Source organism: Kalmanozyma brasiliensis (genome assembly GCF_000497045.1).
Source record: "Kalmanozyma brasiliensis GHG001 unplaced genomic scaffold PSEUBRA_SCAF7, whole genome shotgun sequence".
Taxonomy (NCBI): domain Eukaryota; kingdom Fungi; phylum Basidiomycota; class Ustilaginomycetes; order Ustilaginales; genus Kalmanozyma; species Kalmanozyma brasiliensis.
The window spans coordinates 466956-483582 of NW_015961990.1; the positions used below are offsets into that span (position 1 = coordinate 466956).

The 16627-nt window shown below is 58.1% G+C and overlaps 5 protein-coding genes across 5 annotated transcripts; 3 read left to right on the forward strand and 2 right to left on the reverse strand.

The window, feature by feature from the left end:
• Nucleotides 1-318: 318 nt before the first annotated feature.
• Nucleotides 319-1290, forward strand: PSEUBRA_005840 (Crotonase superfamily; the record flags this gene model as incomplete). Its single annotated transcript, XM_016439221.2, has 1 exon — nucleotides 319-1290. The coding sequence occupies one exon, from the start codon at nucleotides 319-321 to the stop codon at nucleotides 1288-1290; it is 972 nt and encodes a 323-aa protein (XP_016290021.2).
• An 83-nt stretch (nucleotides 1291-1373) lies between these two features.
• Nucleotides 1374-5497, reverse strand: PSEUBRA_005841 (Ctr copper transporter; the record flags this gene model as incomplete). Its single annotated transcript, XM_059465627.1, has 3 exons — nucleotides 1374-1465; nucleotides 1538-2118; nucleotides 2532-5497. The coding sequence occupies 3 exons, from the start codon at nucleotides 5495-5497 to the stop codon at nucleotides 1374-1376; spliced, it is 3639 nt and encodes a 1212-aa protein (XP_059320358.1).
• Nucleotides 5498-6467: 970 nt separating this feature from the next.
• On the forward strand, nucleotides 6468-7343 carry PSEUBRA_005842 (uncharacterized protein; the record flags this gene model as incomplete). The annotated part of the gene is made up of 1 exon (XM_016439214.1): nucleotides 6468-7343. The coding sequence occupies one exon, from the start codon at nucleotides 6468-6470 to the stop codon at nucleotides 7341-7343; it is 876 nt and encodes a 291-aa protein (XP_016290023.1).
• A 730-nt stretch (nucleotides 7344-8073) lies between these two features.
• PSEUBRA_005843 (Cell division protein GTP binding) lies at nucleotides 8074-9057 on the forward strand (the record flags this gene model as incomplete). The annotated part of the gene is made up of 1 exon (XM_016439218.1): nucleotides 8074-9057. One exon carries the CDS (start codon nucleotides 8074-8076, stop codon nucleotides 9055-9057), a length of 984 nt encoding a protein of 327 aa, XP_016290024.1.
• Nucleotides 9058-9416: 359 nt separating this feature from the next.
• On the reverse strand, nucleotides 9417-16568 carry PSEUBRA_005844 (PIK-related kinase, FAT; the record flags this gene model as incomplete). Its single annotated transcript, XM_016439235.1, has 1 exon — nucleotides 9417-16568. The coding sequence occupies one exon, from the start codon at nucleotides 16566-16568 to the stop codon at nucleotides 9417-9419; it is 7152 nt and encodes a 2383-aa protein (XP_016290025.1).
• Nucleotides 16569-16627: the final 59 nt, after the last annotated feature.

The window sequence follows — 16627 nt, forward strand, 5'->3', positions numbered from 1 at the left end:
CGGCCGAGAGCTGCCCGAGCTGGAGGGCCGTGCTTTCCTCTCTCCCTCATTATGCGACGATGCAAGCATTCATACTTCATCTCAGGGCAAAGCTCTGATACTAGCACCATGTATCGGTTCTCCACGATCTCTCTGGCGTTGTTGCGCCGCGAAGGCGTTACCCGTGAGGAGGGAAGCGTTGGTCAGTGCCCGAAACCCCTGAAAGGAACGCGCGAGAGACTCCCTTCCGGCAAGCTGGCGCGCCGGTCAGCCGAGCCGCAACATAATTCCGCATTTCACGCTCCCATCTTGCTTCCTTCCCTACCCCACACTCACTAGATGTTTCGCCCCCTCCTCTCCCTTCGACCACTTGGCGCAACCACCATCCGAGCAACCATCCTCGCCCGAGCATCGCAACTTCGACGACAGTCGACCGTCTCCAAGCCGTTTGTCCTATTCGATCCCGCTCGCGTACCCCGCTACCACCCCGATAAGCCGTCCGCAGCGATGAAGTCGTACACGCAGCACTTTCCCTCCGAATCCGCGCCCCTCGTTCGACTGGACTTCAACGGCGACACCCGCATCTGGGTGCTAACCTTCCTTGGCAAGGAAACGCCTGACAATCGGCTCACGCACAAGTTCATTGCGGAAGGTCTGCTTCTCGCCCTCTCCCACGTCGAACAACGATGGGCGGAGATGCTCAACTCGGGCGAATCCGACCAGGGAGCAGCACTCATCTCTACCGGTGGCACCGATGCCTCTGCCAAGATCTACTCCAACGGCCTCGATTTCGAAAAAGCCATCGAGGACCCAAGCTTCTTTGATACGCATCTCAACAATCTCTATGAGAAACTCCTCACTTTCCCCATCCCGACGATCGCCGCGTTGAACGGACACGCCTTTGCGGCGGGATTCGGTCTGGCTTGCGCCCACGATTATCGGGTGATGAACGGGAAGCGCGGCTACCTGTGCATGAACGAGATCGATTTCGGTGCTCCCTTGCCGCATGGACTGCAACAGGCGCTGGCGAGCAAGATCGCCGATCAGCGGACCATGAGGAAGATCGTTCTCGAAGGTCATCGTTTCAGCGCCAAAGAGGCGTTTGATGAGGGCTTTGTAGATGTCCTCTCCGACAGCCCCCAGGATACCTTGGACAAAGCAACAGAGTTGGCAGGGAAGTTGAAGATCAAAGCAAAGATGAACGCTTGGGGCGCCAACAAGGAGGTGGTGTATGCCCAGGCGATCAAGGTGTGCAGGACCAAGCACGATGTTGCTACCGAGGCGCTCTATGCCCCTCGCGCCAAGTACTAGGTTTCGCTCGTGATAATGTCATGTCGTTCTTCGTTCAGACCAGATCCATGTGCTGTGTGAATGAGATTGAAGAGATGTGTGAGTCACATGTGACATGCGAGACCGCTATCTTGCGTCGAACCGCTCCAGAGCGCTCCGAGGTCTCGGTTGAACAGGTAGTGTCCCAACCCCGCGCCTGTCGTTCGCAAAAGGCAAGCCTTGTCAGCAATCATATCAGTTTCCCTCGTCGATGTGATGGGATGCTTACCAACGATGATTGCGCCAATGACCCAGCCATTGAACGTCATGCTGATCAGCATCAGTCCGAAACTCATGCCGACGCTCGTTGCGTACAACACCGATCTCCAGATTTGGGTTCTTCTTCTTGTCTCCAGTGGTTTGACCCAGCTTGGTCTTGCTCCCTCGCGTCTTGGTTTCGGCCCGTTGCCCGTGCGTCTCTCCCCAATGCCACTGCCAGCACGGCCCGCAGTGGTCGGTAGTACCGACGCGCGCCGTCGATGGCTTCCCACCCCAGACGAAGAAGAACGCGCCAGCCTCGCATCCAACCGTCGAATGTACAACCGCAGATACTCGTACGCCACTGCGGACAAGGAGATGATTAAAAGGGAGAGATAGAGCGAGAGAGGCGTGGTGATGCGCCAGGACGAGGTGAGGATGCAAATGTTGGTGGTGGCCCAGTTCCAGGTCATGGACATGTTGCAGCTGTCGTGCGACATGCCGCCGTGGTCCATGCCTCCGTGAGGCATCCCGCCGTGATCCATGCCGCCATGGTTCATCGTCTCGATGGCTCTGCTGGGTTTGTCGTCTAGCTCGTCCGGCGAGTTGTCGCTGTGCTTGGGTGAAGATCGATGCGATGTCCCGCAATGCGCTCTGCGCCTGTATCGAAGCTACCGTTTGTCAGCTAGCGCGCAAGTCGTGGTGGTGTTGCCGTCGAGATGCAGTCGAAAGATGGTGGTCGATCGTCAAAGGGTTCGATCTCAGAATTGGCCGAAGCCCCAAAAGAAAGCTCACCGACGATCAGACCTGCTGGCGTGCATATTTCAAAATTTAGACCGGCCCGGCCATTACGAAACACCGCCCACACTTCGACCCCCGCACCCGCATGCTCCCACCATCACAGACGCACCCCGCATGTCCACACCCACACACAGACGCACACAATGACGATACAGCATAGATAAAGAGCTTCACATTAGACAGCTCCGGTTGGGCGGAGCGCTTAGCAAAAGTAAATAGCATACCTCTCCGCCGGCACCTGGCTGATTGGCGGGTAGGAAGGGTCAGGCTTGACCGTAATCTCAAAGACATTGATCCCGCGTTTGGGCAGCAGGCGCACTTTGCAGTACGAGTAGCCGATCGAGGTGGCGATCTCCTCGTCGTCCTCGTCGCCGAGAAGGGCTGGGTCGATGAAGGAGTCGGCGGCGGTCCAGCTGGCGTGTGTGTGTTTGCCGTTGAACGAGAGTTCTGGTTGCCACGGCCAGGTCAGGGAGTCGCTGTCGGCGTCGCTTATGCCGTTGACAGCAGCATCTGTAGGCTTTGCAGACGACTCACGACCATCACCGTTGGCTTTGGCAGGAGCAGCATCTTCCATCGACACATCGCCGTCCGCAGGCGCACCCTCCACCACTTCGCTCTTGGCAACCTTCGGCTTCTGCTTCTTGTTGAGCATGCGGAGCGGGAACTCGATCGTGATGCTTGAAGCATTTGGTGGGATCTGGAGCGTGTGCTGCGTCGCAGCTCCATTCTTGATCTCGAGCGGCGGTACGGCCAGCGTCTGTCCGTCGGGCTCTTCGACCTCCATCCCAATCGCAAAGTTGGCAACCAGCGGCACACGATGTTCGATCCCCTCGATCGCAATTGGCTCCTTGGGCTCGGCCGGCAGCACGACTTCCTTGCGCTTGACAGGCGAGGGAGGCTCGCCGACAGGCATGCCACTTCCAAACGGCGAGTGAACGGCACCAGGAGTACCAGGTGGCAGCATCTGATGCATCGGCGACGGGCTGAGTCCGTGTGAGTACTGCTGCTGCTGTTGGAGCTGCCTCTGCTGCTCCAAATACGCCTGATGCTGCTGCTGTTGTTGTTGCTGTTGGTGTTGTTGCTGCTGTTGCTGTTGACGACGTTGCTGCTGCTGCGCCAGACGCTGTTGTTGCTGTTGGAGTGCCAATTGCTGCTGATGCTGTTGTTGCTGGAGAAGCTGCTGTTGCTGCCACTGCGGGATGGGCTGGGCGGCAAAAGCGGCAGCTTGCTGCTGTTGCGTCATGTTCTCTTGCTGGTCGTGCAACGCTTGCTTGCGCAGCATCTCCTCGTGTGCAGCGATGGCGGCTTGACGCGCAGCCGCCTCATGCTTCTTGGGTCGACCAGGTCCGACACGACGCTCCAAGAATGGATACGGATTGGACCTGCTTGGAGTGCCTTTGCCAGGCGGTCGACCGACCGGTCTTCGTCCCTCTGGTGTGGCGACAGGTCGTGGAGATGCGCTCGGCGTCATGGTCGTTCCAGGAAATTGCATGGGTCGCCCAGGCGAGCCAGCCATGCCCATGCCTGGTGGCATGCCAGGCATAGGCGACATCGAAGCAGGCGGTGGCATGGGCATCGACATGGGCATGGAGCCTGGCGTCCCCATCATCATCGGCGCGTGTGCATTTGGCGTTGACGTGGCTTGTGCCGCGGGCGAGGGTGAGCCAAACACGGCAGACGACCCAGCTGGCAGCCCATGGGCTGCCATCGCAGGCGATCCAGCAAGACCGACGGACCCGAGTCTGGACTGCGATGAGGGCTCGGGACTCTGAGATGCGCCCTCTCCGCCCGTCTTGGAAATGAGCATCTTGTATGCGTTCTTGTGCGCTTCGATGGTGCTGTTGGCAGCGAGATGAAGCGGCAGAGCCGACTGCCTCTTGTCGTCCTTTTCCAGAGTAAACCCGTCCTGCATGAGTGCGGGGATGGCCTCACGTTCAAAGTATTGTCGGATCTCCGCTGCATCTTGCCAGACGGGCGAGTCCGGAGGGTAGAAGGACATGGCGTTGTTGAGCATCAACTCGAGGTCGACAAAGAGCGCGTGCGCATTGATGTAGACTTTCTCGAAGACGCGATTGTCGATCTCACGCAGGGAGATGGGTTTGGAGATCACCTGATAGTACTGCGGATTCTCGCGTCGATCGGGGAGTGTTTCAAAGTGCTGCACGATGGGATAGCCGCGTGTTCCAATGACGCGACGCAGGTCGTAAACAAGCTGGCGAAGGGTGGCTTTGAGACGCTTTCCTCGTTTTCCGGGACGCTTCCGACCGTCGAAGAGGCCGCCCTTTGTGAGCTTGGACGAGTCGCCGTCTTCGTCATCGTCGCCGTCAGCGTCAGCATCGTCGTCATCTGCTGCAGAGCTGGGAGTGCCAGCAGCGGTGTAGGGCTGCTGGCTTTGCTGGCGAGAGGGTGTGAAAGGCGCGTTGGATACAGCATCTCTCGAGTCGGACGGCGCCTTGGAAGTGGTGGGCATGGGTGGGATTGGCTGATCCTGCACTTCTGCTTTTGGCTGGACCTGGTCGTTGAGCTTCTGTGTTGATTTGGAAGTACGTAGTGTAATGCGTTTGGACCGGGCCGGAGTCGACGCTTCCGCACCTGAAGGAGCCCCCTCAGCGCCAGTAGCAGCAGGAGTCATGTCGGGCGGATTGGGTTCTGGTTCTGGCAATGTTTCGACGATCTGAACATAGGTGATCTTGACGAGACTGTGCAGATCCCTAGCCTTGAGCCACACGGGAGTGTCGCGTTGATTGTAGCGTTTTGCGTTGTTGCAGATGGTCTCAAAGTCGTGCTTGATGTCTGGAAGGGTGGCGTAGCGGCCAGTGGGGGTGGTGTCGTCGAGCTTGGCTTGGATCTGGTCGAGAGCCATCGGTCTCTTGATCAGGTCGAAGTAGTCCGGATAGTCATTAGCGTCGGGCAATTCGAGGAAGTATTCGTGGAGGGGAGCGCCGTCGGTGGGGTCGATGGCTTCCATCACCGTGTCCATGAGTCTTTGACCCTGCTGCGCCACTTGTCTGTGCGAAAGGCTGTGAATCCTGCGCTCGATTGCGCCCATTCCGGCTGTGCTGGCGGTAGAGGTGCTAGCGGAAGGGGCAGCGGCTGATGCATCATCGGCTGAAGCGTCGTTGTTCCCACGCAGACGCTTACGTGGGCCATCGACGATATTGGCCGACTCGATTCCAGCGCGTCTCGACATTTTGTCTCAAGCTGGCGGGCTAGAGTGATGCGATGCCAAGAGAGCGGAATTGCCGTGCGTGTCTGGCTGTGACTGTGATTGTGATTTGAGCGAGAGAGCAGAGTTGCGTGCGTGTCTCGCGCTGCAAACTCAATGAAGGTGGGCTGAAAGCGCAAAAGGCGAACCTTGATGATGCAGCGGCAGCAGCATCGACGGAGCAGAGCCAATGATGCAGCAGCAGAGCGCCTCGTGACCGTGGAATTTCCGTCGCAGCAAGCCGAAGCTTCTTCCTGTCAGCTTGAAGTTGTGACTTTGAGGAGGTGCGAGAGATGCGAGAGGTCCGAGCGTCTAAGCAGATTGCAGTCGCGTCTTGACTGTGCTCTGAAGGTTCTATGATGAGGAAGGAAGCAGCTTGGTGAGACGATGCAAGCAATGCACTCGACTTTGCTTCCAGAGCTTCCTTCCAAGCAACCGACCTGGATCTGCAGCGTGCGTTCGCACTTGTGTTGGGCTCGCGAGGCGCGAAAACTCGTCCGTTCACGTTGAGCAGCGCGCAGAGAGCTCTCAAATCGGCAAGATCCAAAACCCATATCGGGCTTGAAAGCTAATTCTGCTGCGCTCCTGCAGGCGAGACAGTCCCGAAACGGCACGGGAAAGGGTCCTCCTGTAAATTCTCAAACGGCAGGCACTGGCTGGCTGTGCCGACTTGGCGAGCCTCAGACACGCCCTGTTTTAGCCTTTCCTCTCATGAAATTCCACGCGCACCGAGCTCAGGCCAACCTCATCTTGACCTTGGCGCTGCTCCATCACAACCGGACTTGCAGCTTCCTCATATCGTCTTCCTTGCTAGCAAGATAGCACCACCCGCGCATTCTCAACGATCACCAGCTCGCTCACAAGCCTGAGACGCAACCCGCACACGCTCGAAGCGCACCTTATCTCGTAGGCCAAGCCGGTCAACAGGCCACACCCTCCTCGTAGCTCTCTCAACATGGCGTCATCAGCAGACCCATTCTCGGACCGCAATGCGCTCGATGCAAACCCGTTCGCGGATCAGACGGTACAAGGAGCGCTCAACGACCCATCGCGGATGTACAGCGGTGCCGATGACGACGTTGCCTCGACCTACAAAGGAGCCGTCGACGACGTGCCCTCTTCCCGTGCCGAGGCCGATCGCATGGCAGAGCTTCGCCGAAGAGAGGAAGAGTTGGCACGTCGGGAGCGCGATCTTGACAGCCGTGCGGCGCATATCCAGAAGCACGGTCGCAACAACTGGCCCTTCTTCTACCCGCTCATCTACCACGACATTCAAGCCGAGATCCCGCCGGACAGCCAGCCCATCATGCAGGGCCTCTACAAGCTCTGGTTGCTCCTCGTGCTCGCACTGATTGTCAACATGGTAGCGTGCATCTTTTTGCTCCTCGAGGGAGCTTCTGACGGCGGCAAGGACATGATTTCGGGTGTGGTGTATCTGCCCGTCATCACGTTGACCAGCTTTATGCTCTGGTACCGCCCCATCTACAATGGCCTGATGAAGGAACACTCGCTCTTCTTCTACGTCTACTTTATCTTTGCAGGCTTCCACCTGGCGTTTTCGGTATACGTGTTCTTGGGCATCCCATCGACAGGCTCGGCAGGTCTCATCAACACCATCCAGGCGTTCGCAGACGAGGATCGGAAGCTCGTCGCGGGCATCTTGGGCGCGATAACCACCGCCATGTTCGGTCTGCAAGGGCTGGGCAACCTGTGGTTCTATCGCTTGATCTGGAAACACAACAACGAAAAGGGCCACACGTTTGCACAGGCCAAGAACGAGCTGGCTACGCACGGGATGATGGCGTACTTCACCCGTGGGTCCAATGTGTAATTGCACGAGCGGATCCAGTAGCACGCACGCGGTCCCATCCACGCTCGTCTCTTGACACGGTCTTGACTCGCTTACAAGAGGGTTCGCTCTGCGCTCTAGGTCCGAGACTGGCGAGGTCAGCCCGCCAACCGCTCGTTTCTGCTCCAGCCATGTTTCCTTTCCGCTATGCATGTACTTTTGCCAAGACTCAACCAGCTCAGAGCCAGATATGACGGAGCCCAATTCAGACGGGGTCCTCTCCCTGAAATTGATCTTGAAGCCTTCGTTGATGAGTGTCGAACGTCAAAAGCCCGTATCATGGTCGAGGACTTTTGACTATATGTGTTAGCACTGACCTTCGAACATACTTCCGCCGCGCGAATTGTCTCACCCAGGGTCCGTCGAGGCGTGGTTGAAATCAAAGGCGCTTGCAAGATGTAACGCTGGCTTGAATACAAATTATTCCAGAAGAAAGGCAAAAGCAACTGTGAAACACTTTTGAGCGTGCGTGTGGGCGTGTGTGTTGGGCGGCGCGAAGGGTGTGCATGAGCCATTCCACCTGCGCTCGCTCAGACGATCATCCTCACCATCCTCACACCATCGCGCCGGGATCACTTGCACACATACATATCAGCGCTTGCTTGGTCTCAATCAGCCCCTACGAAAGACGTCAGTCGCAGCCTCACTTCGACCGAGCAACGACTCCTTTCGAAACTCCATCGCACGCGTCACCCGCTAGCCGCACTCAAACATGGCCACCGTTGTCCCGGCGGCCGTCGCCCCCACCACCGGGGCGGACCACACTCCGCTCCAATCCTACGTCGGATTCGACTCGATCACCAAGCAGATCGAGTCCAAGCTCCTCAAACGCGGCTTCCAATTCAACGTCATGGTCGTCGGTCAGACCGGTCTGGGCAAATCTACACTCATCAACACGCTCTTTGCCGCGCATCTCATCGACACCAAGGGTCGATTCACCTCCGACGCCCCCATCCGCTCTACCACCGAGATCCACCCCGTCTCCCACGTTATCGTCGAAAACGGCGTTAAGCTGCGACTCAACATCGTCGATACGCCGGGGTACGGTGATCAGGTCAACAACGACAACTGCTGGGATCCCATCATCAAGTACATCAAGGATCAGCATTCTGCCTATCTGCGCAAGGAGCTGACTGCGCTTCGCGATCGGTATATCGTGGATACGCGGATTCACTGTTGTTTGTTCTTCATCAACCCTACGGGTCACGGGTTGCGCCCGATCGACGTGACGGTGATGAAGAAGCTCAGCGACGTTGTTAACGTAGTCCCCGTCATCGCCAAGTCGGATTCGCTCACGATGGACGAGCGCGATCTGTTCAAAGAGCGAATTCGCGCCGAGATGACGTACAATGCTATCCGAGCCTACCCCTTCGATAGCGAGGATTACGAGGCCGACGAACGCGATGCTAACGAACGCATCCGCACCCTCATCCCCTTCGCCGTCGTCGGCTCCGAACAATCCGTCGTCATCGACGGCAAACAGGTCCGTGGCAGAAAGAACCGCTACGGAATCGTCAACGTCGAAAACGAGAGCCACTGCGAGTTTACCCATCTGCGCAACTTTTTGACTAGGACGCATCTGCAGGATCTCATCGAAACCACGGCTCAGATTCACTACGAGGCGTTTAGGTCCAAGCAGCTGCTCGCGTTGAAGGAGAGCTCGTCCAAGGCGCAGGCGAGTCAGCAGGCGCACTAGGCGGTTTGTAGATATCTTGTAATCCTTTTGCCCGAAATGTCGAGTGAGAAGCGTGTGTGATGAGATCCTCGCAGTCGAGCAAGCATTAGCGTGTGAAGCCGTGAAGCGGTTCAGCGGCAACACCGTGGATGGGGCAGCAGTGCTGTTCGGAGGTCGTGTGCATCCAGACTCATGCTCGACACGCAATCCGTGTCAGACAAGCCAGCACGAGCACCACCCCTCGACCCAGCACCCACCTACCTCTCCTCACCCTTCCAGATTCCAGTCCACAGTCTGGCACCCATGCCACACAGCAACGACAGAACGACAATTCGATCGCATTGCACCGTCCCAAACGAAACACCATCGTCGCGCCGGTTCTACCAGAAAGAACACCATCCGACAAACGCGCAACAGAGATTCTCCTTACTCGTCGCGTCCTGGACGAGTCTTTCGATCTGGGCTGCGACACTGAGACTTTCCGACGGATTGTAATCTCTGCCGGCCAACTTGTTCTGGATCCTTCGGACGACCTCTAGGGCGCGCTGGTTGCGCATGTCGTGTGGGACGCCTGTTGGGGCGGCGATGGCGCCACCCTTGGCCGGTTCTTCGGTGTCACTCTCGCGTTGGTTTGCCGGGACTGTGCCGGAGGCGCCGACGTTTGCGGTGGTGTTGACCGCCGTGGTGGTGGTGGTGGTGGTTTCGGTGGGGGCAGCTTCGTTCTCCTGTGCATCCGGTGCCGCTTCGTCCGCTACCAGTCGCCAACTTATCAATGGATCATGCACGAAGGCCTCCAGTAGCGCTAGCACGGACTCCTTGTTATCGCGCAACACGCGCATCGTGTTCTCCGCCGTGACCTTGAACGTCCCCTTGATCCCCCCAACTTCCATGGCGTTGACCAACATGCGAGTGAGTCGGAACGGCACCTTTTCAGGAAACTTCGGTCGATGACAGGCGATCTCGAAACAGTCACCGAAATCGATATGGACGATTTGACCGGTGAGCCTGTCGAGCAGCAGATTGGACGGGTGTCGATCGCCAAGACCCAAGATGTAACCCGCGACGGAGGACACGGCCAACGAGCGCGTATACGCCAATCGTCGTTCCAACCACGATTCCGAATTGCGCGATTTCAACCACAACACCCGGTACAGGTCCTGCCCGGGCGTGTTGTCCAGCGCATACTCGAACACCTCGACCTTCTGCATCAGCGTGAGGTGGTCGTAATCGGGGGCCATCTGCAGCATCAACCGGTGTTCGATGTTGAGCAGGATCTTGTGTTGTTCGCGGTACTCCTTGATGAGCACGTGGAGCGTGTCGGTGTGTTCGACCCAGCCGATCATGCCCGTGTTGGGCGAGAGCGGGATCACGGGGAAGCGTCGAATCTCCAGTCGTCGCTTGTAACTCTCCGAGTCGATCGAGAGAAGCGTGTTGACCAGACCGAAGAGTTGCATTACGCGCTCGTCCTGTCGGAGATCCTCGTGACCCTTGAGCAGATACTGGTACGTCTTACCGTCCGACCCCTTCATCTTGAGTCGACGTGGATGCTGCTTCGACGCGATCACCAGTACGATCTGCTCGAACCGCGTGATGCATACGATCGGCTTGCCCGACTGATACGTTCCCGGCACCGCCAACTCCAGATCGCGCATGGCCAGCAGCTTCGGCGAGACGTACTGCAGATCGAGCTGCACCGAGTTGCCCGCCGGCAGCTGCTTGGTGATCTTCTTGAAGACGTGGTAGTACAGGTCCCACGCCTGGTTGAGATCCGAAATGTCGCCGTACTGACGGAAGCGTCGACCGCACTCGCGGGCTTCGGCCAGATCGCGACCGTGCGTTTGGGCGAAGGACGTCTCGCGCAGTGTCTCGGGTCCCTTCTCGAGCGCATCGTGCAGCGGCTCGAGCGTCGCGAACATGGCATCGATGTTGTGCTCGGTAAAGTAGAGCCTCGACGCTTCTTCGAGTCCTTCGTGCCACATCTCGTGCCACAGGATCGCGACGCGGATGAGCTCGTTTGATACGAGCAGCGCCTGCTCCACCAGCACCGGCGAGTGCTCGCGCACGTTGTCCATAATGCCCATGGCCGCCTGGATGCGCATGTGACTCGGACTCTTGGCCGCGACCGTGAGCGGATAGACCAGAGCCTGTGGATGCGCCAGTCCAACGTCGGACAGCAGGTTGTGAATGAGACGACGCACGCGCGGTGACGGCGCCGTAATACGAGCAATGATCTGTGGAATGACCTCCAGCCACGTATCCACAATGACGCTGGCAAAGCCCTCGCTCACCGCCTGCGAGACATCCTCCTGATGACCGTACTTGAACCACAGCGTCAGCAGACGCAGCGTGTCCTGCAACGAGTTGCCGCTGGCTAGCGCGATCGAGCGGAAGAAGCCCTGCACCGACGGGACGATACTCGCTGCGATCATCTGCGGCGTGATCTGGTCGTTCCTCTCCTCGTGGTGCGAGATGATCTCGAAGTTGGCCAGCGCCCACGCGTGCCACGCCTTGTACCAGTTGCGGTCGAGCTCGGTGGCTCGGCGGTAGCTCTCGATGACGTTGCTGTTGTCGTCCAAGACCCAGTTCTCGCGCAGCGACATCTGCCATTCACCCTGCTTAAAGAAGCAGCGTGCAAGCAGACGTGCAAACTCGCCCAGACGCGGCGACGACTGCCAGTCTTGCGTAACCAAGTTGCCGTGCTCGTCGACAGTGTGGACGCCAAGGTCCTCGGCGAGATTCATCGTGAATTCTTGCAAGTAGCTGAGCGACTCGATCCTGGCACCTGAAGCCCACATGAATTTGAGGTGTGCATAAATGACCGGTGGCGGTGCTCGTGGACCGATCGGTGACCTTGGGTCGGCATTCGTGCGCTCGGGTCCCAGCAGCGAATTGAGCGTCTTTTCGGCCAAGACCATCCGCCCTGACTTGCGGCACAAGTTGGCGAACTTGATCCATGTCTCGGTGTCATCAGCCGGAGTGAGCACGATGGAGCGCACAGATAGGATGCGCTGCCACACTTCAACTTCTGGCTGACAACCCTTGAGTCGCTTCATCCATGTCGATCGAATGGTGGCTTGGCGGTCAGGCTGCTCCTTGTAGTCAAGCTTGTAGGCAAGAGCCTCTTCGAGCTCGGACAGCATCTGAGTGCGTACCATGAGGTCGTAAGCACGGCCGTAGCTCTCGCTGATCAGAGCAGTGAGTTCCGAATCGAGCGACTCTCGCGCCTTGGCAATCTGCTTGTTGGCCGCAGCGCGTTGCGAGCGGTGCGTGTGCAGGATGGCGCGGTAGAAGGAGCGTTCGGACGAGTCGGAGCGCATGGCCGAGATGTAGTCGTCCATCGTATCCCACTGGCCGAGCGACCAGGCGGCAGCAGCAGCCAGAGGCGCCATGTGTCGGCGATCCTCCATGTCCGCTCTGCCCCACTTTTGCTGCACGAGATCCGAGAGATGCTCCCATTCTCCCAAGGCGTGCAAACAGCGCATCTTGCCAAAGGCGACAGGATAGTCGTCCGGATCCAGCATTGCTTTGCGGTCGTACGCTGCCAAGGCCTCCTCCCAGCGATGCAGCTTCTCGTACCACTCTTCGTGGTGGGTGATGTCGAGGTGTTCGCGCGCGTAGGTGAGAGCACCGAACGCCGCATCGGACTGCTGCAGCTTGGTGTTGATGTCGATGAGGCTTTCGACGACCTGCGGAGAAGGATCTGTGAGGAACTCGGCTTCCTTGTAATGAAGCGCTTTCGCATAGCTGTGGAATTTGTAGGCGCGATCACCGAGCACGCGGATGTTGATCGGCAGCGCCTTGTCGTCGTGCTCCATGAATTCGGCCAAGTTGAGCAGCATGTGCACAACATCGCCGGGCACTTCTGGAGCATCGAATGCTGTCTCGAGAGCCTTGACCAGGTCGCTCTGGTACTGCTCGTACAGCTCGGTCCAGCATGAGACAAAAGCGACGTTGAAGAGACCGTACGCCAAGGCCGGGTAGACATCTGCCAAGCTTCTGCATGCCCTCAGAGCATGACTGGGCGATTCACGCATGAACTCGACCGCCATCCGCCTCAGCCATTCTTGCCAGTCCTCACTGGTCGACACCTTGGATGTGTCCCAGGCCTGCTTGAGGTGCTGCTGGTTGACCGTCATCTTGTTGGCCTCGGCCTGCGGAGACTCGTCCACCTTGCTTCCGAGCGCGTTGTCGTTGGCAGACAGATCCTGTGGGAGGCGTTCGCCGTTGAGCAGCTTAGTGACGAGCTGATTGTAGCCAGGGTGTTGGATGCGATTCTGAACGAGAACCTTGTTGACCACGGGGATGAATATCGCGTACGAGGGGCCGAGCTGGACGACGAGTGCCGACAGCGTCTCCATGACAGCATTGCGGATCTCGGTGGAGCCTGTCGGGAGAACTCGCACGAGCGGGTGGATGACCCTAGAAGCATGGTCGCAGAAGCTGACCTTGCGCGACAGATTGCCAATAGTAATGATCGCAGAGCGACGCAGCGCCTGAGACGCATCCGGACGTTCGAACATCTTGACAACGACCGGCAGCACCAGGTGCAGGTACTCTTCGATGTTGGAGCCAAACACATAGAACGCCTGCAAGATGCGGAGCAGCGTGGGTTGGCGCTTGCTCGTGATCTCGCCGTCGAGCGTTTGCAGCATGTTGGGAAGCAAGATCGGCAGGTACGACTTGAACTCGCCCTCCAACGCCTTTGCGACGGCCTCGACAAGCGAGACGATCGTAAGCTGGATGCTCGAGTTTGGGTTCCAGTTCTCCTGCACGAGCTCGAAGATCGGTTCGAGATGGCTGCGGACATGCTGCTTGATGATCGAAATAAGAATGGCGAGCTGCTGAAAGTAGAACTCGGAGAGACCCGTGCCGCATGTGCGAATGACGTTGAGGAAGGCGGGGATGATCTGCGGCAAAAAGGTGACACATTTGAGACCTTGGGTCTTGAACATGTACATGATGGCTTCGATGACGGCGTGGTGGTGCGTCGACAGGGAAGGGTCCTTGAGGATCGTAATGAGGGCATCGATCGCGATGTTCTGATAGTAGTCATCCGTGGAAGTACCGATTGCTAGTGCCAGCTCGAAGAGATCAGTTCCGCTTCCTTTGGACGTCTCGTCCTGGCCCTCGTCGCCGTTCTTCTCGAGAAGCTTGTATCGGTAGGGATCAAGGGCACCGAGAATGCCCATGACTCGGATCGTCTCGCGACGCACTGGCTTGGACTGCTCGGTCTTGAGGATCTTGACGACCGTGCCGAGCAGATTTCTGTATGTGAGGTATGGGTTGACGACATGACCAGTGTTGGATGCGACCAGACCGAGCGTCTTGAGCGCTGCATCTCGCTTTGCCGTCGACGACCCCGGCGCAGTGCTGGAGAGTTGGTCGATGGCAAGACGCATGAGCTGGTCGACATTCGGAGCCAGATCCTCACCTCCGACCTTGGCAAGCTCACCAAGACACTCCATGACCCTCGCGGCAACGCCAACGCTCGGATCGTTCGCCTTTGGCAAGAGCACCTCGAGCATAGGAAGAGCATACGACTTGACCAGTCGTTGCGAAGCGCGAACGACCTCTGTCAACAGCTTGGCTGCTTCCTCCTTGTGCCTGCTCACGGTCGAATATTCGAGCTCGGTGAGGAGCTGAATGAGCGCCTTTCGCAACGACGGCATCACGTATGCTGGGTTGTGCTTTGCAAGACGTCCGATGATGACGATGGCCACTTCGCGCACTTTGAACTTCTCGTCGTTGAGCGCGATAAACAGGGATCGCACGTATTCGGACTGTGCGAGATGGCGGTCGAACTGCTCTTGTGCGCCAAACTTGCTGAGCACCGTCCATCGAAGCTCCGGATCTGGATCCGCGATGCCGACAGTCATAAGCTTGTCAAGCACGTCGTTGACGACCTCGATGGCATGCATGCTCGTCTGCCGGCAGATAGGGTCGTTCACGAAGAGGTCTGCGCACGTTTCCGCAGCAGCTTGACGCACGGCGGCGTGGTCGTCCTCGAGGTAGGGGAGTGTGCAGTTGCGGACGAATTCGTTGAGGATGTGACCTTGGAAGTCGAACCTGCCGAGCGTCTGCAAGGCCACCGTGATGGTCTCGACTCCTTTCGACTCGACCGTCTGTGCGGCCCCCACATCGCGGCTGGCGTTGGCGGAGGGTCTGAGACTCGCCGGTGCTCCGAGCGGGCGATATGGTTGCCCGATGAGCGTCATGGACAGCATATCCAGGAGTCGATCCTGCACCACCTTCATGAGTGGCGGAATGGCCTTAACGATGCCGTCGAGTGCTGTGACGAGCGGGATGCTAAGACCGCAGGAGAACATGAGATCGAGCAGATCGTGCATGTATCTTGTGAGATGCGGACCCACCGCTGTGGCGAGGTTGCCGATGCAGAGGAAGATCGGACCCTCTGGTGGTGCGTTCTTCTTGCCTCGCATCTGCAAGCCCTCCTTAACGCACGCCAACACGGGCTCGATGAAAGGCTTCATCTTGGGTCCCATGGCAGCGGCGACGAAGCCGATCGTTTCGAATGTCTGTGCCGACTCTTTTGGTGATCGATCCTTCTCCTTGCGCAGCTGCTCGGTGAGTATGCTCATGACCGCGCCGAGATGCTCTTCGGCAAAGTAGTGTGGATCATAGCGGGCCAGAACAGGCACGAGGTTGGTGATGGTGCGGCGGATAAGCGGATCGCGATGCTTGTGTAGTCGGAAGACGAGCTCACAGGCACGCTGAAAGCGGTTGCGCATGAAGGTCTTGGAGTGCTGCAGAAGCTGTTGGACTGCCAATAGACTTCCATGAATGGCCTCGGCGGCGCTCATCTTGAGGCCCTTCTCTGCCTCTTCGTAAATCGATTCAAAGAAGTAGCTGCCCATTTGCTTTTCTCGAGCGGCGATGATGCCGAGGCAGGCACCCATAGCTTCTGCAGCACCTTCTCTGACAATGACGCGGACATCTCGCAGCGCTACCCAGATGCGATCGAGGACTCGCGGCACGTAAGGATGGAACTGCTGAGGCACCTTTTTGGCCATCTCGCGAATGATGAGCACGGCTGCATATCGGCCTGACTCGTTGCGATCACCGGCTTGCAGGAAGTCGAGCGCACGAAGCACTTCATATTCGATGAACTGCTCCCCCAAAGATTGGCCGCCGTGGTAAGCGACTCGGCCCAGCGCGCGAGAGGCAGCGATCATGACGGAAGCATCGTTGCATGGCAGATTTGGTTTGAGGTATTGATAGAATCGGTAGAGTCGCGCGCTGTTATCCTCGCTCTCCTGCTCGATGAGATCCTCGATGGCGATGATGCCGCCGAGCTTCTCGTGGACATGTTGACTGTGTGTGAGTTCGAAGATTCTGCGGTGAAGATCGTTGTTGAACGTGGAGAGGCTGTCGCCTTTGAGCTCCGAGACGACGAAGGCAACGTGCGACTTGAGCTCTTCTCCAGCTGCTTGCCGTGATGCTTCGTCTCTGCTCCTGAGACCGGCAAAGATGCGATTCAGGGCATCGTTCTGATGCACCCCGACGACCGACATGATGTGCGGACGGGTCCCTCACAAGGGTGGTGAGGCCGGTTGGATGGAGCTGCTCCGCC